Genomic DNA, 22,763 nt, shown 5'->3' with positions numbered 1-22,763 from the left:
TTATCAATTTAATACTAAACAGAAAACAATAAACGTGCGGAAAAGATAGTATACCGCAAACAAAAGGTGCAAAGGTTTTTATACACCATATCCGGATTTCGACAACTAATGTCTCTTTAGTGATGTTAGGAATCGAAACGGTCTTTGGAAAGCCATACAATTTACCTCAATTTAGGATAGACACTTGAATTTTGAAAAGTCAAAATAGGATGAACGGATCATATAAACCCGAAGGCAAATATATTACAAGCCCAAACGAAAAAATATAAACAAGTCTAAATTGAAAACTACGTTCAAACCTATGATTGCGTTGGATAAAAACCACAATTTTTATACGTGTGCATGCAAAACAAATTTCTTGTTAGAGGGGTCCAAACACAGCACAAACAACATTTTCCAAAAGACCAAAAAAGTGAAAAAGTATATTTTAACAAAACGCATTTGACTAACAGGTCGAACAACAAATGTTCTTAAACCCTGCTGACTGCCATTGGCGATTGCCAAATAAACGGATCACCGATGGAATAAATGGATCTTATTTATCAATTTAATATATATATATATATATGAAGGTTAAACCAACACCGTGGTTTCATTATCATTTTAAATAATGTATATTTTTCATTGTTCATTTTTCTGTTTGTTGGTATATTTATTAAAGATAAGTAGTCCAATCACCAGAATAAGAAGACTTGAATAAAACTATAGAACTCCACCCTAGTTATGTGTTTTATTTAAAGAAGAAATATTTTTGCATGATACATATGCACTAGGGACTTGACGTAGTTTGAACCGAGAGAAAATAAGGAGTAAAGAAATAATGAAATAAAACATTAAAAAAAAAAGAAAAAGAACAGAGGGCAATGTACAATAAAAAAAAAGGACGGAGGAAACTGATTTAGAATAAATAATACAAAAATTAGGAAACCCCATTCAGACCTAAGTGCATACATATCATGATTCTGATTTCTGAAACTTTTGATATCATACATAAATATACACTTATAAAATTCCATAAATGTGAAAACAACAATGGATAACAAAATTACTTTTGACTTGAACAGGTAATATATATGGGATCTAAATATCGATTTAAAATGCGTGACCAAACTCGTTTCAAAAGAAAATGAAAGTGGGAGATTTAACGGGTTTCATGTTACGGTTTGAAATTAAATACTTTTTTTTTTTCAAAAGAATGTATGAATAATAGTTTACCATTCTAATGCAAATTGTTACCTTGTAATTGCATATGAATGACGTTTTTATCACAAATTTCACATGAGGAAGTTGACAACCAATTTAACCAATAGTATTACCAGGTGCAATATATATTTTACTAAAATATGTAACATTAATATTATAGGTTTAAATCTCGTTCGTTCACTGATCCAAATCAAACAGATTTTTGTCTTTTAAATCTAATAGCTCTTTAGAGGCTAATTTCATTACCAATATGTGATATCATGATTATCAGTCACAGATCTTTAATTTAAGGAGGGTATTTTGGTATTATGCAAACATGATGAGTTTGCAGCACATTTGTGCAAACGATAATCTGGAATTACATACTAAAAGTATTTAACGTGATTGATGAAAAAAGAAAATATCAAAGGACAAAGGGTTAAAAACCCTGCAAATAATTAAAAGTAGTAACAAAAATACTAATCCCTAAGTTAAATTCAGATTGGGAGAAAATCACAAATCTGACAAAATCGGCGCTCCACTATATTAGCGAACGAAACGGACATAGAACAAGTGTCTTTTTCCTTACATGTACTAACATTTTTTTGAAAATGGTAATTCAAACGTTTAATGAATGATAATTCAACTAACTACATTCTTTGCGTAAAACAAATTACACTCACACATTATAATTTGGTTTTAATTCAAAATGGATATACAACCTAGGACGTAAAATTAATTCATCAATGCGTAAAATTGAAACAATTATCCTTTTTTCTATTTGTTCAACAATTGAGATACACATGCTGTATTTTACGCAAACGAAAGTATGCATCCATTAATATATCTCTTTGTCGATATTCTCACTCATGATTGATTGCCCTGTCACAAGTTGTAGGAAGTGTTCAACCTACTCAACTCATGGTATTTCCGCCAATGAAAATTCCATTTTCGGTACTAAACGTTTGCATTTTCTACTATTGCCTTGAAATAAAATATGTTAAAATCATATTATGTCATTAAAATTCTGAACGTTCAGAGCTTTGATTTAATGTAAAATTCTACAAATAATACTTTTGTTATTTAGAGTTGAATATCATTTCGAATTCACCGTCCAGCTCCTTAAGCTGCATAAACATGCATAACACAAATAAAAACAAGTGACTTAAAATTTCAAACAAACATACACATAAATCTTACAAAGATACAAAAAAAAAATGTAGTTGATAGTACATACAGAGATGTACATTACTTATCAACATATAGTACAAAGTAAGAAAAACCTAACAATAAGGGGTTCAACATGAAACCAAAACTATGGAAACCTTGTGCATCAGCACTTACCCTCAAAGGAACACACGAATCCCAAAAACATGAAAGTTGGATGCACGAATCCCAATCAACATTCACATTGTTAAGATTCATATGACCAAAAAAAGAAAAAAATAGCACAAAAAAAAGTACAGGGAAAACTGTAAAGTAAATTAGATGATACACAGCGTACCACATACAATCCAATGAGACAAGACCATTCTGTATAACTTGAGAAGCAGTTTTAAATAGTTAATTTTGTCAAAAATGTAATGTTCCTAAATCCGAGACGTCGAATTGGGAAACTTAGACCCGTTCACCTTTTGACATTTAGATCGATTTAAACTTTTAGGTCTAAACTAAAACACTAAAATAATTTCGCAGTTTTGTTTGAATCGATCTGAAGTGAACCGAACTAGTACGATTGAATCAAAAATAATTTGTCCGCATCTATGGCGGCAAAACTGCACGTGAAAAAAAAATTGACCAACACAATAGGGCTGATACATGGACCCTTCACGCAACTAAAACAAACGGAAAAATAGTTTTCTTCACCGTTGCATAAATTTTCGAAATCTGTGTCTTCTTTTCTTTTCTTTTGTTGTTTTTGTTATTCCAGTAGACGCTGCATTTCCTGATGCTGTAACTTCCTTGCACAATTGTGTTGGTATACATTAACGAACTCTGTACATGATGTAAGAATAGCAGTTTCAGCATTTGACCTTGTAATTCAAGTAACTTCATCCATTATTTGTTTTGCAAGTGTGAGTATCAACACATTGCTTTGGTTGAATATTTCTATTTATACGCAGTGTTTACAGTTTCACGTGTAATAAGGTCAGATCGATTTCATTGTTACTTGAAATGTAAACGCAGATTAAACCAGAAGAGATCGTTGGGATCAAAGGTAATGTTAACGCTTACTGGTTTTATATGGATTGATTCCAATTTAGATCGAACAGTATCTTTAATGGCGTAAATAATTCAAAGACAGAAACATTGGAAATATATGAAACAGCTGTATAATGTGACAGAAACCCTCGTATTTTATCCATCAATTAATATATAATACCGAAGGCTTCATATGTATGAGTTAGTATTTTTTTTCCTTGTGTCTGAAGAATTGATGCAAACTGTTGATTGCTGAAAAGGAGCGGAAAATACTAAGGAAACATTCAAAACTTAAAAAAAAAAAAAAAAAAAAAAAAAAACTGGCGACACCCTTTTCGAAAAACGACGAAATGACTAGAAAGTCCACAAAATAATACAAATGAACCTATATTGATTATTCAGTCATCATTTATGTTTAGTCAACATCCTTCAGTATGGAAATTTGTTTGGTTTATTGTGCAAAAGGGACCATGACACGACACTTTGCTGGTACAGTGATACCTTTTCAAGGAAAACATGCAATACCGTTTTGTTACATATCCCCATTTCATCGTTATATATATTTTTTTTAAATCCGCTTTCGTCGCATTGAAATAATTATCATGTGTTTATCTATGAAGCACTTTAAATATATATAAACATTAGAGAGTAAGAGCTTTCTTAGATAATCAATGTTCTTTATTTAATCATTAGACTTAGTATTATAGATATAAAGATTTGTTACTGTATTAATTTTAACTCATTTTTTTTTTGGCAAACTGTCGTATTCTAATATTGAATAGTAAGTAGATGTTAGCTGATAAAAAGACGGGTGCCATATGTGGAGTAGGAACCGCTTACTCTTCCGGAGTACCTGAGATCATCCCCAGTTTTTGGTTGGGTTCGTGTTGCCTAGTCTTTAGTTTTTTATGTTGTGTTTTGTTTATTATTGTTTGTCTGTTTATCTTTTTCTTTCTTTAGCCATGGTGTTGTTAGTTTATTTTCGACTTATGAGTTTGAATGTCCTTCGATTTTAAGAGGTCGTGTCTTATTAGTCATGCCCGATTGACTTTTAGTAAAAAAAAAACTGCAACTTAAAGACCTACACCGGGTTAATAAGTTCAAGGTACAATAAGTAAACAAAAGAGATCTTTTGTGTAGTGAGATCGTCCTATGTATCTTAGATAATTATTTTGCTTTGAATAACAATGAAAAATGTACGAACAGGTTTGTAATAAGAAAAATGCTTCATTGGTAATGCAAGCTTCATAGTTTTATATATAGAGAATATTCAAATCAATTTCTTATTTCTTCAATACCTTCACTAGAATTTTCCCAGTTTCTCTATTAACCTCTCTTTACCTTTAAACCTCTTTCACTTTCAAAAACCAGTAATAGAGAGGAGAAGCAAAGATGCCAAAGGAATTTCAAATTCATAAGTCGAAAACAAATTGACAGTGCTTTGGCAAAAAAACAGAAACAAAAAAACAACTGCGGTTTCATTATTCTTGTTTGGATAACAATTTTCATGGATTTGTTGGGTTTAAGTTAACATTGAATTTAAATGACCAACGAAATATGATTTTCTGTAGATCCAAGAAATTACAATCATTCCATATTCCACAAAAATTGGTATCCACGAAAAAAAGAAACCCAGAGTAGTACACAATGCAAGAGAAGAAACTGAAGACTGAGCAGCCTTCATTAACAGGGGTGCGCGTGTGATACAAATACTGCTTCAACAGATTTATGATGAAGAACTGCTGAAATCGATACTGTAGATATGATGGTCACCATCACGAATTGGTTGATCGATACGATGTGTCTGTGTCAAAACTAACCACCGACATGTCTTCGCGGTATTTGATCTTTACGTTCTAGAATTATGGTTGTTTGTGCATTTGCAAAGTACCTGATATATCTTATTATGGTTAGCACAAACGTTTGCTTATTGAAATACATATCGAGGTAATTTCTTATAATCAGCAGTTAATGCAGTTTTGTGCTGTCTGGTAGCCTTTGATAAACTGTGGTGTTCTCTGCAGTCAAAACATTATCCTTCGTCCCATTCTTGACACCAAACCACTGATAGCGATTTAATGTGGCGAAGGTCACAAATTCCACACAGATGTGATAATTCTGAAATTTAACATTTGAATGTCAAGTAGTTATGGTATGTGAATTGGACTGGGGAATAGAAGTAAAGTCACCATGGGTCTTCCTCCGATCAGCAGTAAAACACTCGCCAAAGTGGGGCGTCCGTTTGGGTGTGCGGGATGTACAAATTTGAAGCCACGTCCGGTCAGAATGGGGACGTTAAATCTGATGCCTCGTGTAAAGAGAGTGCCACGCTAAGAACCCTTTCAACAACTCTGTGAGAGGTCCGTAGGTGGCCTGTTGCAGGCTACATTTCTGTCCCTATCCAATATACACTATGTTCCCGTGGCAGTCTAAATTTCTCGGACATTAATCCCGGACGCCTCTATTACAGAACCTACCTATTGTATTTATTGTCAATTTGTTCTCGTCCTGAATATGCATGATTTATTTGCCACTGGACGTTAAGCAATCAACAATCAATCAATCAATCAATCACAAATCTTTAACGAATGTTGGTAGACCGGGTTATTTTGTTATCTTCGTCAAACACTATACCAACGTTTCAATGAAATTATTAAACCCTTTCCCGAGAATGTAACCATCAATAATTGGAAAAACGTTTTTCTTATTTTTCCTTTTTTTTTCTTGAATTTTTTTGTAGTAATTAGTTAGACACCGAATTTAACCACTTATTTAACGATGCGTAAATTGTTGGCAATTTCACAACTGTAATCAATCGGTGATAAATGTACATTTCAAATACTGTACATTTTTAATTTTTCTATTTGTTGATATATTTATTAGATGTTAGTAGTCTAATCACCAGTTATAAGAAGATTTAAATTAAACTATACAACTCCACCACATTTATATGTTTTAGATAAAGCAGAAATATTTGTGCATGCTACATATGGACTACGGACTTGAACTAATTGAGAATAAGGAGTAACGAAATAAAGAATAAACAAAAAAATAATAAAGAAGTAAAGAAAATAGGGTAATGTGCAAAGAAATAAAGAATGAAGAAAAAACTGGTTTATAATATACATCAGGCATGAATGAGGAAAACCTATCCAGACGTTCGTGCATGTTATGATTCAGATTTCTGTACTTTTGGTATCATTAATATATAAACAGTCACTTATAAAACTTCATTGATGTGGAAACAAAAATTGATTACAACATGACTTTACACTTCGTCCTTCAACAGGTTATATATATTAGATCTAAATATCGACTTAACGCGTGACATAAACCGTTTCAAAACAGACCCAAAGTGGGTGATTTAACAGATTTCATTGTATCGTTTGTCATTTAATAGGTTTTTTTTTCTTTTGTAAGAATAAAAGAAAAATAGTCACAATGCAAAATTATGCAGAGTACAACCAGTCTAATTAATAGTATTACCAGGTGAGATATACATATATATGCTTAAATATGTAATACGGGCCGGTAATCAAATATAGGTTTGATTTGTATTCTTTCACTGATCCAAATCACACAGAATTTTGTCTTTTCAATCTTAAAACTCCGTTAAGGCTATTTTTTGCAGATTTTAGATGGCATGATTATTAGTCACGGATCTATAATTTAAGGTAGAGTATGGGGTTATTATGGAAACAGGATGACTTTGCAGCACATCTGTGAAAACAGCGACAGATTTTGACTGCATAACACGTTTAAAAACATAATTGTGATTGATGAACAAGTAAAAAATCAGAGGAAAAGGGTCTTAAAACCCTGCAAATTATAAAAAAGTATTAACACAAATACAGATCGCCAAGGTAAATTCAAAATAGAAGTCCACAAAATCTAACAAAATCGGCGCTCTACTTTATTAACAAACGGAACGGATGAAAAACAATCGTCTTTTCCCTTTAACATTGTAATGGCATTTTTTTCGACAATTGTGGGTTAAACCTGGGTTGAAAATTAGCTAAATGAACTCCGTTTAAATTTTACAAATTAACCCCCTCCCCCAAGAAAAATGACAGAAGAAAAACCCCAAACAATACGACTTAAACACACATTATATTTAGAATATGGACTTTATTCGTGTTTTACCATCTGAAGATTTTGTTATTCTTTCAGTTAAATTCAACAATGCCTTCACATTTTGAAATCAATACTAATTCAACTAACTGCATTCTTTGCATAAAAATAACTTACACTGACATGTTATGATTTGGTTTTAAATTATTTCTATTTAAATTTTAAATGATGATTGGCAATAAGACAACTATGAAATTAAGACCAAGGGACGTAGGTGTAGGCATCTATACATTACCGTCTGGCCTTCAAAATTAAACAAAATTAATACCATTCGGTAAACTTAAGGTGGCTGGGATGTCTTTTTCCATCTTGGATTTTGAAGTAGCAGATAACAACTGGTCTAGATCTTTAATGAAACGTGCAATTTTGAGAGTAGTATGTAATTCATGTGTAAGACTTTTCATGTTTATATAGAAAATTATGTGTTTTATCATATTTACGGCTGTTTTTTTCTAAAAAAAAAAAACACATATTTTTTTTTTGATTCGTTTTCTTTCAACTTTGCCACATAAGGGGAGATAACTCAGGTGGTAGGGGAGATAACTCAGATGAAGTAATAAATGATAATAGAAAGTGTTGTGAATTTACCTATTTCAATATGTAGCAAGAAAACAAGTCCTGTGACCTCATTTTTTCTTTTTCTTATCTGAAAGTATGTTATAAGAGCTATCTTCTCACATTTTATCTTCCATGCATAATCTATACAAAATCTGACAATTTTGCACAACCTGTAGCTTGAAAAAAGTCCGGTGACCCATACTTTTATCATATTTGGGAAAAAAGCATGATGAAAACTACATTTTGACAAATTATTAAAAAATTCAATGGATTTTAATAAAGACCCCCCATTCACCTTAAAAAGGTTCCGTCATACTATATGTGAAAACAATTATAACAAGTAAACCAACGGCCTTGTATGTAAATTATAAAACAATAAACAGAAAACATATATGACAGACAACAACCATACACAATCACTGAATTACAGGTTCTTGAATTTGGACAAGCATTTACAGAATGACTTTTTAAAACAATGAAACAAAGAACCGTTGGACTATTAGGCTTTCGGACTAACGAACCCATTATGTGCGCCTTTTTAGCTGTAATTAAAATCAATAGCATACTTAAACATAACGATCATTTAAAAAAAAAACAAATGTCAAATGGAACGTTCCTTGTAAACTTTCATTACTTAAAAAACTTCTTTTCTATTTTGAAATTTCGAGTTCATTTATACTTTTTGAACCATAGGAGCAGAGATATCTAAGGGCCGGTTTTACCCTAAGAAAATAAAGATTTTGAGAAAGACTTTGACGACAAGACGTGCTCAAAATGGCCAGACTGATCAGTAAGGTTTCAAAACGGTGTATTTCTAAATCAGTTTACGTTCGCATTCCCTTTACATGACCATAATTTGTAAAAGTAAAACACACAGTAATAAAACATGTACAGTCCAGCTACCAACAACAAAACATGTACAGTCCAGCTACCAACAACAAAACATGTACAGTCCAGCTACCAACAACTACCTTGCTCTCTTTTGATACTTTCTGACTTCTTTTGTTTTGTTCAAGCAGCAAGTACAAAGTTAACCTAACGAGAAATGAATTTTCATGATGCATCCGATTGACTTCTTTTAAAATTAGTTATGCTTGTTATTGACAGTAGTTGATTATTAATGTTTTTTTCATTACTAGGTACTTGATGTTGACGACCAAATTTTGTTAAAGTTTTCACAACTGTTTAAACCCGAGCGACTTAGTTTCGACGACTACGATTATGCGTACCTGATGCAACAACCGAACGACAAAATACCTCTAAAGGACAACATACTGTCTTCAATAAGATAAAGACAATTGTTTGCTAAGTTTGTACAGTTCATATTTACATAGAAGTGTTATCATATATCAGCAAAACATTCAGGTTGTGGCAATTTAACCCGATAAAGACAGGCTTCAAGTAGTACAGTGATTCATATTGCCATACAAACAAGTGGTAAAGTATCAATTTTCCAATAAAGATAGACACAATTAAGATTTCATTTCTAATCTGTAACCAACACACACATGCTCTTAAAGTGTTACTGCGTAATAAAAATTTTAAATAACGACACTATTCCTATTTTTTCAAAATCAGTTGTTCTGTTTAGAACAAGAAAAAAAAAATCAATTATTGATTATTTCTATGTAAATTACATAAAGTCATCTCAAATCGTCATAACTAACGCCACTTAGATATGAGAAAACTACAATTTATAGTTATTTTTAAATTATAATTAACGTTTTATACACACATGAACTTTAAACTGTGAAATACCTAACCAATCGTTTTATATACATATTAAGTTAACATCTTCTTCCGGGTTCGGTAACTTGATACTTACTATATAACTGTGCGTCTTTATTCGCTGTTCTTAGGATGCTAGTAACATGTGTAAGTATATATTTTCTTATTTTCACAAATGAACAACACGGTGAGAAAGAATTAACTAATTTCGTACGAACCAATTAAATTTAACTAATGCTGGTATTCAATACTGCAACTTTATTCAAATTTTCGACCCTTTCATTTATGGAGTAATTTTTACATGTCAATTGAGATACATACAAAAAAGTATACTCACGTAATACTCAGATACAAGTGAGTACTTTCATACACTTAGATACAGGTGAGTACTTTGATACACTCAGATACAGGTTAGTACTTTGATACACTCAGATACAAGTGAGTATTTCATACACTCAGATACAGGTGAGTACTTTCATACACTTAGATACAGGTTGGTACTCTCATACACTCAGATAGAAGTGAGTACTTTCATACGCTCAGATACAAATGAGTAATTTCATACACTCATATACAGGTGAGTACTTTCATTCACTCAGATACAGGTGAGTACTTGCATACACTCAGATACAAGTGAGTACTTTCATAATTGTAAAGAGGGAGATTTGGATACTCGAAATCCATTTAGGCACAAGTCAGGACTAATTAAAATAGTTTTACTCGACAACAAAGATTCTCAAGATACAACAAGGCAAGGGTGAGTATTCATAAAACTAGATAAATCCGGCCACATACATCCTCAAGAAACAGTAATATTCAAGTGCAAGTACTCCTAAAACTAGTTTAACCCGACTACAAAGAGAACGAATTGTAAACTTACAAACCATTCAGGGATTGGTGATTACAATTCACAAATAGTTCAATAACCCCACCACAGAGATACTCATAATCTGTTATGACCGAGGTAGTAAAATTAAATTTGCTCGGCCACGAAAAGGTAGTTTGTTTATGACTAAAATCAGCAAAGACCCATCGAAACAACATCTGATACAAAAATTTAACAATACTTTTAGATATTTGGATGATATATTGGCTCTCAATAATGACAACTTCAGTATGTATACTAAAGAAATTTATCCTGTTGAACTTACTTAAAATAAAGCTAATACTAACAATGACCACTGTCCTTTCCTCGATCTTGATATCTATATCATTAACGGGAAGCTTAATACAACAAATTTATGATAAAAGAGATGATTTTTCATTTCCTATCGTTAATTATCCATTTTTAGATGGTGACGTTCCCTTGTCACCATCTTATGGTGTTTATATATCTCAACTTGTACGATTCGCTCGTGGATGTAATAACGTATTAGATTTTAGCGAGAGAAATTTATATATTACTGAAAAATTATTACACCAGGGTTTTTGATATCATAAACTAGTCAAAACATTTACTAAATTTTATCATCGGTATAAGGACATCATTCGTAAATATAACTCAACATGCAGACATCTTATACGTTCGGGTATTTCACATCCAATCTTTTATGGTAATATTCTTTACAAAGCACAAAAATGTCAGTATTCACCTCAAAAGCTAACAAAACCTTTAAACAGTTTTATTAAGAAGGGATATATTGACGATACTGTTGTCAGGTCATTAAAGATTGCATATTTTGGCTTTAATATTGTTTCACTTATAGGGTCTTTGCATCGGAATTAAACATATGTATTCTAAAACCAGTTGTTGGCAAGACACGGATTATGTTCTTCTCATATATTTTATGACGGTATAATACTAGACCCCTAACAGGAGGGATTGTGCCTGACATTCATATGATGGAGACATAATCTTTCAATCAGTTTAATTGAGGTCTGGAGCTGGCATGTCAGTAACTGCTAGTATTCTGTTGTTATTTATGTATTATTGTCATTTTGTTTATTTTCTTTTGTTTCCTATTCTGACATCGGACTCGGACTTCTTTTAAACTGAGTTTTACTGTGCGTAATGTTGTACGTTTGTTTTTTTTCTACATTGGCTAGAGGTATAGGGGAAGGGTTGAGATCTCAAAAAACATGTTTAACACCGCCGCATTTTTGCGTCTGTCCCAAGTCAGGAGCCTCTGGCCTTTGTTAGTCTTGTATCATTTTTAATTCTAGTTTCTTGTGTATAATTTGGAGTTTAGTATGACGTCCATTATCACTGAACTAGTATACATATTTGTTTAGGGGCCAGCTGAAGGACGCCTCCGGGTGCGGGAGTTTCTCGCTGCTTTGAAGACCCATTTGGTGGCCTTCGGCTGTTGTCTGCTCTATGGTCGGGTTGTTGTCTCTTTGACACATTCCCCATTTCCATTCTCAATTTTAATACTCACAAAACACCTTTTATCTAATTTCAAAATGAATATGTTTTGTGTCGTTCGTAGTCTGATACCTTGTCAGTGACCGTCGTTTCTAAATGTTATTTTTCTTGTCCAACTAGAGAATTTTAGGTTTCAAACGAAACGTACGTACGTTAACGCAAGTAACTTAGGCTTACACTTATAAGACATAATATAAATATGGGGAGGGGGTTACTGGGGTTCTAAAAAGTACATATTTCTGGCCCTGATTTTGACTGAAATGAACTAATTTCACAGTTTGCCAGCACATTTTTGGGAGGGGGCTTAGATCAAATTTGAAATAAACAGGCATCTTTTGGATGAGTATTTTCAAAATAAAATGAATAGTAAAAATAAATGGCCACAAAGTAAGATGATTTGGAATACAAAAAATATCGTGTGGGCAAGCTAGGAAAAATAGGCTTAATCGAAATTGAAAAGTTAGAAATAAAACATGTTCATCCAAGCACCCCTCCCCTAAATATCAAAGGGTTGCTCCCTTATCACAAACATGGACATTCTTTCAACTGAATAAAAGTAAAATGGGAACAAGAATTAGAAAATAACACATTTATATGAAAAATAATTTACCACAAACGTTTTCGATACTTGGAAGTCAATATTTCTCCTTCTTTTTATGCTTTGTATCTGTCTGCTCAGGACTGGGGTAATTTAACGACCTAATTATAACTAAATACAAATATGTCTGCATGGTCGGCGTTCTATCGAACTGACGGAGGGCAGTTTAACTGCCTGACTATAACAAAATAGTTCTACATGGTCGACCCTTTGCCGGGCTTTGGTAAATTAATATTTATATATAATTATATATTGTAAATTCAGAAATTATTATAAAGTTTTTATTATATTATTGCGAATATTGCGACTGGGTGAGTATCGCAATAATAAGAACTCGCATTCTGATATCTGATGCATGAAAATGGAAAAATAAGTTGGAAATGTTCAGTAAAGTCGTGTTGTGCTAGGCTTTTGCTGATAAAACTTGTATAGTTTTTTTGAGTGGGGAATTAGACCATATACATGAAAATAATACTAATAAATTAGTAAGACAGATTTTGAGAACATGCAAAAAAAAAGCCACTAAGCGACCTTCTAAAAATAATTAAGTAGATATATAGAAGTGAAAATAAATAAAATGAAAAATGGCGCAGTTGTATTATTGTTTTATTGATGCAAATGAAACCTATAGTTTTCAAAATGAAGTGGCGCAGAAGAAGCATTGACGCAAATATTTTGTAGCGCAAACGAATTCATTTTTGGCGCAAATAGAAATGGCTGTTTATTGGTGATGCAAGTGTAGTGCGTTTCATTGTTTGATATTTGAACTGCCGAATGTGTATGCATTTTGGAGCAGAAATTATTATAGCCAAATAGTGTATGTAAAATTTAGTTGCTTTGTACCAGATGATCTTAGCTGTGGTACCTTAAGGTGCTTGCGCACCGGGTGTTGCACGCAGAATAACAACACTCGCACAGGAATCCCCGTCCCTGCACGACGGGTTCTATTGAACTAAACAGGAGCATTTCTATAGGGAGCTTACTCAACAGGTGGCCCACAATTATCATGAATTTGCATAGTTAATTTATAACCGTAGTTTATTCTCGTATAAATTTCACATAAATGCAACACACATGACGAAAATCATTCATTCTAACAAAAAATAATTGAGTATGTTCAAATACAAGTGTAAACTCTTTCTTTCGTGGAAATAGCTATTTTAAAATATATATGAACTAAATGGAGAAAGGGAGTCAAACACAATTCTACAATGACCAAGTTTAGGTGTATTACGTACGTTAACATATTCGATTTTTATTTAATTTACAAGTTTAATGGCCAAAGGGAGATAGCAATAAACATTTATTTGAAATGTTAAGGCAGATTCCGTTAAATTACATCAAAAACCTAAAATTCTCTTATAGGAATGTTTAATTTAGTTTTGACGTTATAGTTGTCTTTGTATGATTCATCTACAAATGTTTAAACCCGCGCTTTTAAGATTTGACAACTGTGATTAAAAGCGGCATGCCGGCATCTACCAAATGAATTCAAAAGAAATATGTTTTTGAGACAGCAACCCAATGACAAAAGACATCTAGAGATCAACAAATGACAGACAAGTGACTATACAATTTGTCAGGCTCTAAATGGCGCCGACTCTAGAAAAAAATTAAAATAAAATTAACATAGCCTATTAAAGATCAGACAGCAACACAAAATTCCCTACAGATAAAATGCTAGAACATATTTAAAGAAACACTTCCGAGACTGGGTCGATACCATTGCTGGTGGACGTTTCCTTCCTGATTGTATCACCTAACAAAATGTCAACACTTTGAGTTGATATGAAATATCATTGGTGTTTTTTTTTCTGTTAATCTAGAGTTTATAAAATGTTAAGTTTCTCAAAATATATAGATTTTTCTAACCCTTGGCATAGATTTCCTTAGTTGTTTAAGGCACAACTTTTCGAAATTAAGATTTTGTGACAACTGCGATTAAAGACGGCATGTCGACATCTACTAAATGAATTCAACAGTAATATGTTCTTGAGACATCAACCCCATGACAAAGGATATCTAGAGGTCAACAAATGACATACAAGTGACTATACAGTTTGTCACGCTCCAAATGGCACCGAGTCTTGAAAAAAGTGAGAATAAAATGAACATAGCCTATTAAATATCTGACATCAACATCAAGTTCCCTACAGATAAAATACTAGGACTTATTTTAAAAACACTCCCGAGACTCCTGACTGGGTCGATGCCACTGCTGGCGGACTTTTCCTCCCCGAGTGTATAACATGCCCAGTTGTCAACAGTTTGAGTTGATTTGAAATATCATTTTGTGTTATTTTTCTGTAAATCTAGAGTTTATAAAATGTTGAATTTCTCAAAATATTTGGATTTGTCTAACCCTTGGCATATATTTCCTTAGTCGTATAAGCCACAATTTTTCGGAATTTTGATTTTTTTTATGCTGTTCAACATTGTATTTGATTTTGCTACTATTGATTCGAGTGCCACTGCTGAGTTTTATATAGACGAAACGCATGTCTCGGGTTACCAATAATAAGCCTGGTATATTTTATGAGGTATTTTAAAATTATAAATGAAACGAAAAAAAAACAACAGCAAGGGAGGAAATAATCTCATTAGCACAACATCCATACCTTACAATATTGGAGCATACACCTCAAACTCATATTCATGACGAAATATCTGTGTTGAATTCTCATTAAAGTTTAACCTAAATTTTCTTTTCTTCATTCAATGCCTTTACGATTGAAGGCAAACTTTTATCTGTTCACAGATTTCAACAACTTTTCAAACTGTGATTTGCATTTGTGAATAATCTAGTTTATCTTGCTAATTTTCAGTGAATTAGTTTCCGGCTTATTACACATCATTAAAAATTGCATTGCATCTTTCTAAGTCAGTTTGAAATATATTAACTGCATATTTTCTCTGCAGGGAACATCAACCTTCCTTACATCCTAGTTACTGCTTTTGTATTACTAATTAGTTGCAAAAATGCAATACTCAATGAGATGAAGGAATGGAAAGCATGTCACTTCGCTAGTTCTTGTCTATGCAAAAACGTTCCTGGTTCAGAAAATCTTATAGCGGATTGTTCAGACAAACATCTACTTCGTATACCTAGATTACCAAACAATCTTCAAGACTTATCTCTCCGAAACAATAATATCAGTACAATAGAAGATGGGATTTTCGAAGGCAATTCTTTACTGACGACTTTGGATTTGTCTTTTAATGAAATAGGTCAAATAAAAAAAAATTCCTTCAAAGGACTCCAAAATTTACTCTCTTTAAATCTCAGCAACAATGATTTGAAATATGAAAACAGGTCGTTTGAATATTCAGCATTTTATTTCTTGGAGAACTTGAAAAACTTGAATTTGAAAAGAAATGTCTATACCTCATTCGTGCCAGATTTATGGAAACTACGATCACTAGAATCGTTGTCAATAGATTATGTTGCAGACAAAATTGCAATTCTCGATGAGAAATTTGGCTATTTAAAAAACCTTACAATTATAGATATATCTGGTTTTACCGGTATTTGCAAAATGACTATACTAACAGAGAAGACATTCTTGTTCTTACCTCAAATAACTCATTTAAACTTATCCAAATGCAAAATAAAACATATTTTCAAAGGAACGTTTAAGTTATTGAGAAATATATTGGAACTTGACGTTTCTCTAAATACATGTTTAAGATTCGAAACGCTTGAAAATATTACCACCGATTTGCAACATTCAGCAATTAAAATCTTGAAAGTAAACTACATTCATGGCATTTTAGAAAAGAGTACAGTACTGAAAACTTCTCATATTTGGAATTTACAAAATACGTCAGTTGTTAGACTCGAAGCCGCCGGGAACCGTATTCAGACAATAGAATTCGGAGCAATTACACATTTACCTGAATCATTTAAAAGTGTAGATATAAGGAACAACATGTTTTCTGTAGGCGAATATCTGCTTGATCTAACAAATATGCCAATTGCGTCATTAGAAATGTCTGATAATGCTTCTCCTCTTGATGTGATTACATCATACGTAGAAGAATGTCCTATTAAAGAAGAAACTATTACCATCAATTCTGAAAACAATTGGTTATTTACAAAACTCTCAATTTTGGAACTGTTGAAAAATAAATCTGGTAAGTTTATTTTTCCAATGCCAAATGAACTGATAAATGTTTCACTGAGGTCCAGCAACCTGAAATTTGAATTACCAAACTTAAGTTTCAGTAAAAATAAGTTAGAAAATTTAGATTTGAGTGATAATGTCTTGCATACATGGACAGGACCAATAACGAATGTAGAAAAACTGACACATTTAGACCTATCGGTAAACTTTTGTTCTAATGTTTCAAAGACATTTTTCAGTTCAGATTTTATTAATTTAAGATGCTTACTGCTACAAAACAATCTTTTAGGACTCGTTCTACCAACGGATGTTGACGGTGAAATATTCCAGAACCTCCATAACGTCGTGTACATTAATCTTTCTAAAAATAAAATAACGAATATACCGAATCTGTTATTTCTAAAGCAAAAAGAATTAGAAAGATTAGACCTCAGTGAAAACATGATTGAGGATATCAACTTTAAACTTTCTCACATGAAAAAGCTCATGTTTTTGAATTTGCGGAATAATAGAATATCTACTCTGAGTAAATATGCCATGAACGAGTTGGACTCGATTGCCAAAATGAATACAAAACTCACTATTGATCTTGGTGAAAATAATCTTGTATGTAATTGTGATTCTCTGTCTTTCGTCAAATGGATAGTTAACACTCCTACAAATCTTCATCATCGGGAAAAATACGAATGTAAAACATCACAAAATACCATCAGTCTTTTTCGAAACCCTAGAGAAGTTTTCAAAACCATACAAAAGGAATGTATGTCATATGAAGGTTTAATACTTGGATTAACGACAGGAATATTGATGTTTATTTTTATTCTATGTAGTGGTATTGTTTACAGATACAGATGGAAACTACGCTATCTTTATTACATGGTCAAAGTCAAATGGCATGACACCGAACCTAAATCCGACAACAAAGATGAAAGACTATACACGTATGATGCTTTCGTGTCATATGCAAATGAGGATGACACATTTGTCCACCATAAACTTCTCAATAATCTAGAGAAACATGGTGGAATTCAGTTGTGCTTGCATAGGCGGAATTTCCTACCCGGAAATGACATCGCCACTAATATCACATCCGCAATTCATAACAGTCGGAAAACTATTGTCATAATGTCTGCAAATTATTTAGCTTCGTACTGGTGTATGTTCGAATATAATATGGCTAAAATGGAGAGTATCTATGAACGCAATTGTGAGAACATCCTTTTCCTAGTATTTTACGAGCAAATGTCTGCTTGCGATCTTCCACTTAAAGTACTGGAACTGGTTCATTGTCAATCATATATTGAGTATCCAAATGATGAGTACGGCGATGTTGTCTTTTGGGAACAGCTTCAAAAGGCAATCAAATCCTAAATGTCAATATGTCCTCCATTTGACGCTACGTATCGTTAATTATATACAAGGAATTCCGGCATGCATTTGGCTTATTAAGTGTGTTACATTAGATGTTTTGTCAACAATATGTAATAAGTTTATAGGTTCTTCTGAAATAGATCAACTATTATTGCTTTAGCAAATATGAATTACGGATTTCCTTTTCTAGAAAGTTAACCATTTGTGTTATAATTTCGCCATACTAACCAAATATTTGTTTATAAAACGTAATATACAGAGTGCTCTAAAGAACCGCGTAGAGTTAAAATTAGAATAAGAGACTAACCAAACTTTCGTTTTTTCTCCATCATATATGTTGGTTATATATGATGATTTCATTTGTTCAAAACAATTAGGCAGATATTAAAATAAGTTTGTATGTCACGTGAACCACTTGCTGTGCTATATACTAGATGAATCTTAGTATAATAACAAGATATCTACAGTATGACCTACTGACGCTTGATTACAAATTCTGAATGTACTTTTATTGGTATTGTTTTATTGATTATTTTTTATAGCAATGTATGAAGTATAAATGTATATTAATGCCCGGTAAAAATATGGACATACCATCCTATGCCTAGAGTGTAGTGACAGTTGACAAGCAGTCTTCACGTTAGATAAATCTTATAGAACTGGTCTTTGAAAATTGGTGGAAATTAGAATGAAATTTTTAATTATTAAAAAGAGCTATGCGTTAAATGATGATATTATAAAAGGAAAAGCGTATTTTCAAGAATTTGTAATTCTAATTTTAGCATACTTTTGTTTTGATTGTTTTGAATCGTTTATTATCTTGATTGTTTAATTTCTTTCTTACTCCAATGATGTTTGAAATAGGTACCAATGCAGAGATTTGTTGTGTTTTTATTGTTTTTTTATCGTCTTATTTTGTCTAAAATGTGACATTGTAAAAAAAACATTAGTATTTTCTTACAATTGAAGTATAAAATATTCAATATTTTTATGTTGAAAATATTATGAAAACCAACACTTTTATTTAAATACATGTACTTTTCTTAGACAGCAGAACTTTATGATTTAAAATGTGAAGATACAAAATATTGTATTGCTGTACCGGTATCGTTCAATCGTTTTGTATCAAAGATATCCCTATTTTAGATTTTCCGTTGGAGCGATTTTTTACAACAACAAAAAAAAAACAACACAGTGTGGTAAATTTTAATTAGTTCTTTTACCTTTAACCAGCAAAATTCGTTACACCTGACTAAAGTAAGTTAGCAGTTAAAAGTCGATACGTTTTCTTTTTAAGATATGTTACCATTTTCGAAAACAATTATCACCAGCTATAACTGTAGAAGGTATGAATGACCATGTATAGATGTGTTTTTATTTTTGTTTTATGATCATTTACCAAAAGCTGTTTTGTTAAACATTTACCTTATAACTATTGCTTCAGTTTAATTCAGGTATAGAATAAAACAATACGTAATACGATACCAATGCAAACGATATTTTTGAGTAACAAAGGAATTATTTGAATGCGTATTTAATCCGACGAATAATGGAACAATTGTTAACATGTTAATCGATAATGGAATAATATAAAATAGCAATAGCAATCGTTTTTGAAAAAAAGATAAGATATTTTGTGAAAAGGATAGATTAAATATTAGTAGGATAATAGTTGTAGAAAGTGGAGAAGTCAGTTTAAAATTTTTCTATATTGGGATTTTTTGCCACTTATGATTGGGTGATACAATCGGAAATATCTTTCATAATAAATATTCAGTAATGTTTGAAATGTGTGCAAGTGGATCAGGAAGACACCTATTCTCCTATTTATTTCCGTTGTCTTTAAATAAAGACCCTAATGTATATAATGCTTTTTTTAATTGTTTTATTTCTCAAACTGAAAGGGGAGATGAAGTGCCACTGTTATAAAGAACGCCATGAATTTAAAAGTAAATAAGTTATTTCTTCCAGTTGCATATGATAAACATTGATATATCCAAAGCTGTCAACATGACTCAAGACCCATATAATAAAAGTATTTACACTTTTGGTATTCAGCTGAATTTTGTCCCCGAATGACCGTAGATCTATTTCCGAATAACCTTCTGACGTCAAGAAACAATCACTTTTTAAGTGTGACGTCAAATGTTTTGAATTGTGATGTCAAAGTTTACGGGAACCTGTATGATTTTACGTAATGGCGGACAAATTTGCATACAAGTGTAAATACGTCTATTTAGAATTGTCCATATCTTTATTTAGAATATTTAGATGGTGTTTACTAAATTTGTTATATACTTTGTCCAATAGGTAGTAACCAAATGCAAAATTATTATTTAGAAAACATTGATGACTCTTAAAAAAATGTGCATGTATTGTGTGTGTTTCCAGGACATGTGAGATTTTTTTTTAATTATCAGCAATCACCTTGGTTTACTGTTGAAATTTGACAGCAGGAAGGTTATACTTTATTGAACATCCATTTGCAGACTAGCACTTCAGATAACATGGATAATACATAAGTTGTTTGGTATAAACTATTTCAAATTGTTTGCAGTTTCTTATTGAAGTACAGCAAAACTAGATAACGTAAAATTTTGAGGCATGTATTTCTGCTAGTTCTAAACTGTTCACAAAAAAAGCTGTCTTTGAAAAATATTTAAGTTTTCCATATTTCTTAATGTTAAACATGTTAAACAACTAATTTTAACAAGTTCATATTATATATATATATATATATCTGTAACATTATCTTATTATCATGTATGCTCATGTTACATAAAATATAACATACATGTGTATATTTGTTTGATTTTCCTAACTACGGTCCGGTGTATCTACTCTCAAGAAAGGCTTGATGAATTATAGGTGATTGGTGTCCAGTTTTAAAAGATTACTTTCATATTCAGAAAATACTAAATAAAAAAAACAAAAAAACATTGAAGATAAGTTAGGTTAAATTTGTGTTCAGTTGCTTTCAAATCACAATAACAGTTACGGTGGGTAAGGTTGTCCTGTGAGAACACCTGTGTGCTAGTGATTTGGTCCTGACTGGTGCTGGTGATCATTGAAAAATGATGATTATTAACGTTTTCTCGCATAAAAAATGGAAGGAAACAGGTGCGATGTTTTAATTTTGTTTCTTATGGGTTCATATGCAAACAATGTAAAATGTGACACTCTAAACTGTTTCAGGTAGCGTAACTCACATGATAGTTTGCCGTGATCAACCTAGGTTGTGCTTGATTTTCATATGATGTAGACTTAATCGTTCAATCAGTTTAATTTAGGTCTGGAGCTGGCATGGGTGTAACTGCTAGTAGTCCCTTGTTAATTTATGTATCATTTTCAATTTGCTTAGTTTCTTTAGTTACCTATTTTGACACGGACTCGGACTTCTTTTAAGCTGCGTTTTACTGTGCGCATTGCTGTGTGATAGTTTATTCTACATTGGATAGAGGTATAGGGGAGGGAAGAGATCTCACAAAACATGTTTAAGCGCGAAAGATTTTTGCGCCTGTTCAAAGTGAGGAGCCTCTGACCTTTGTTAGTCTTGTCAGTTGTTTTTAATCTTAGTTTATATATTATAGTGTGACGTCCATTGAACTAGTATACATTTTGTTTAGGGGACAGCTAAAGCCCAACGCCGGGTGCGAGATTTTCTCGCTGTGTTGAAGACCCATTGGTGGCCGTCGGGTGTTTTCTTCTCTTTGGTCGAGTTGTTGTCTCTTTGACACATTCTCCAATTCCATTCTCAATTATTAGAAAAAAAAACTTTACTCTACATTTATGTTCTCCATCTTTATGCAAAATATTTTACATTTTGATTTTTAGGGTCATTGTTGAAGGTCGTACGGTGACGTTTAGTTGTTAACACCCACTTCAGTTGGTTCTAATAGAAATTTGTCCGTAGGCAAACATACCCCATAATGTTTTTATATAGGTATTGGATATTTTACACCGTATTTTGATGGTCATGCAAAAGGATCGTAATCCTGCAAATCATATCCATATTGTCTTGTCTCAAAAGGGGCAAGAGGGGTTCTATTAACAGATCAATATTTTTATTATTTTGCTCAAATCAGATTACAATAAATTTAAAATATTGATAACCGATAACAGCATTTTAAATAATCTTAAATGAGAAAACAGATAACAGTGAATAAAAAAAAAAAAAAAAAAAAAGTAAGCAGAGATATTTTTTTTTTTCATGATAACAGTTCACAACAATGTCAATTTTAAGAAAACAGATAACAGCTAATTAGTCAATAACAGTTAACAACATATAAATTTTCAAAATAACAGTTAACAAAAGTTAAAAAATGCATAAAACACCTCAACAAAAAAGATCTTGCACCTCCTCTCAAAAATCAAATTCAAACAAAAGAGACTTTGTTCAAAGGAAATATCCACCAAATATATGCTAGGTATATTTACTTTCAATTATACAAATTTTCTGCATCAATGATCTATAATATTTGCCACTTTTAACTAAAATATAAAG

The 22,763-nt window shown here is 32.0% G+C and overlaps 1 protein-coding gene across 6 annotated transcripts in view; it reads left to right on the top strand.

The window, feature by feature from the left end:
• The first annotated feature begins 9,867 nt into the window (after positions 1-9,867).
• Positions 9,868-22,763, top strand: part of LOC127704796 (toll-like receptor 4) — a 41,392-nt gene continuing 28,496 nt past the window's right edge. For 2 of the 6 annotated variants that reach the window (XM_052209012.1, XM_052209006.1), the window contains exons 1-2: positions 9,868-9,948; positions 15,684-18,652. In XM_052209012.1, coding sequence (XP_052064972.1) covers positions 9,945-9,948; positions 15,684-18,259 — 2,580 coding nt within the window. In that variant the 5' untranslated portion in view covers positions 9,868-9,944 and the 3' untranslated portion in view covers positions 18,260-18,652. Of the gene's footprint in view, positions 9,949-15,683; positions 21,455-22,763 lie in introns of all 6 variants that reach the window. The other 4 variants (XM_052209011.1, XM_052209010.1, XM_052209008.1 and 1 more) reach the window with 3 other exon arrangements.

Source organism: Mytilus californianus, unplaced genomic scaffold, assembly GCF_021869535.1.
Source record: "Mytilus californianus isolate M0D057914Y unplaced genomic scaffold, xbMytCali1.0.p SCAF_6, whole genome shotgun sequence".
In the NCBI taxonomy this organism is placed as follows: Eukaryota; Metazoa; Mollusca; class Bivalvia; order Mytilida; family Mytilidae; genus Mytilus; species Mytilus californianus.
This window is presented reverse-complemented; position numbering and strand designations above follow the sequence as displayed.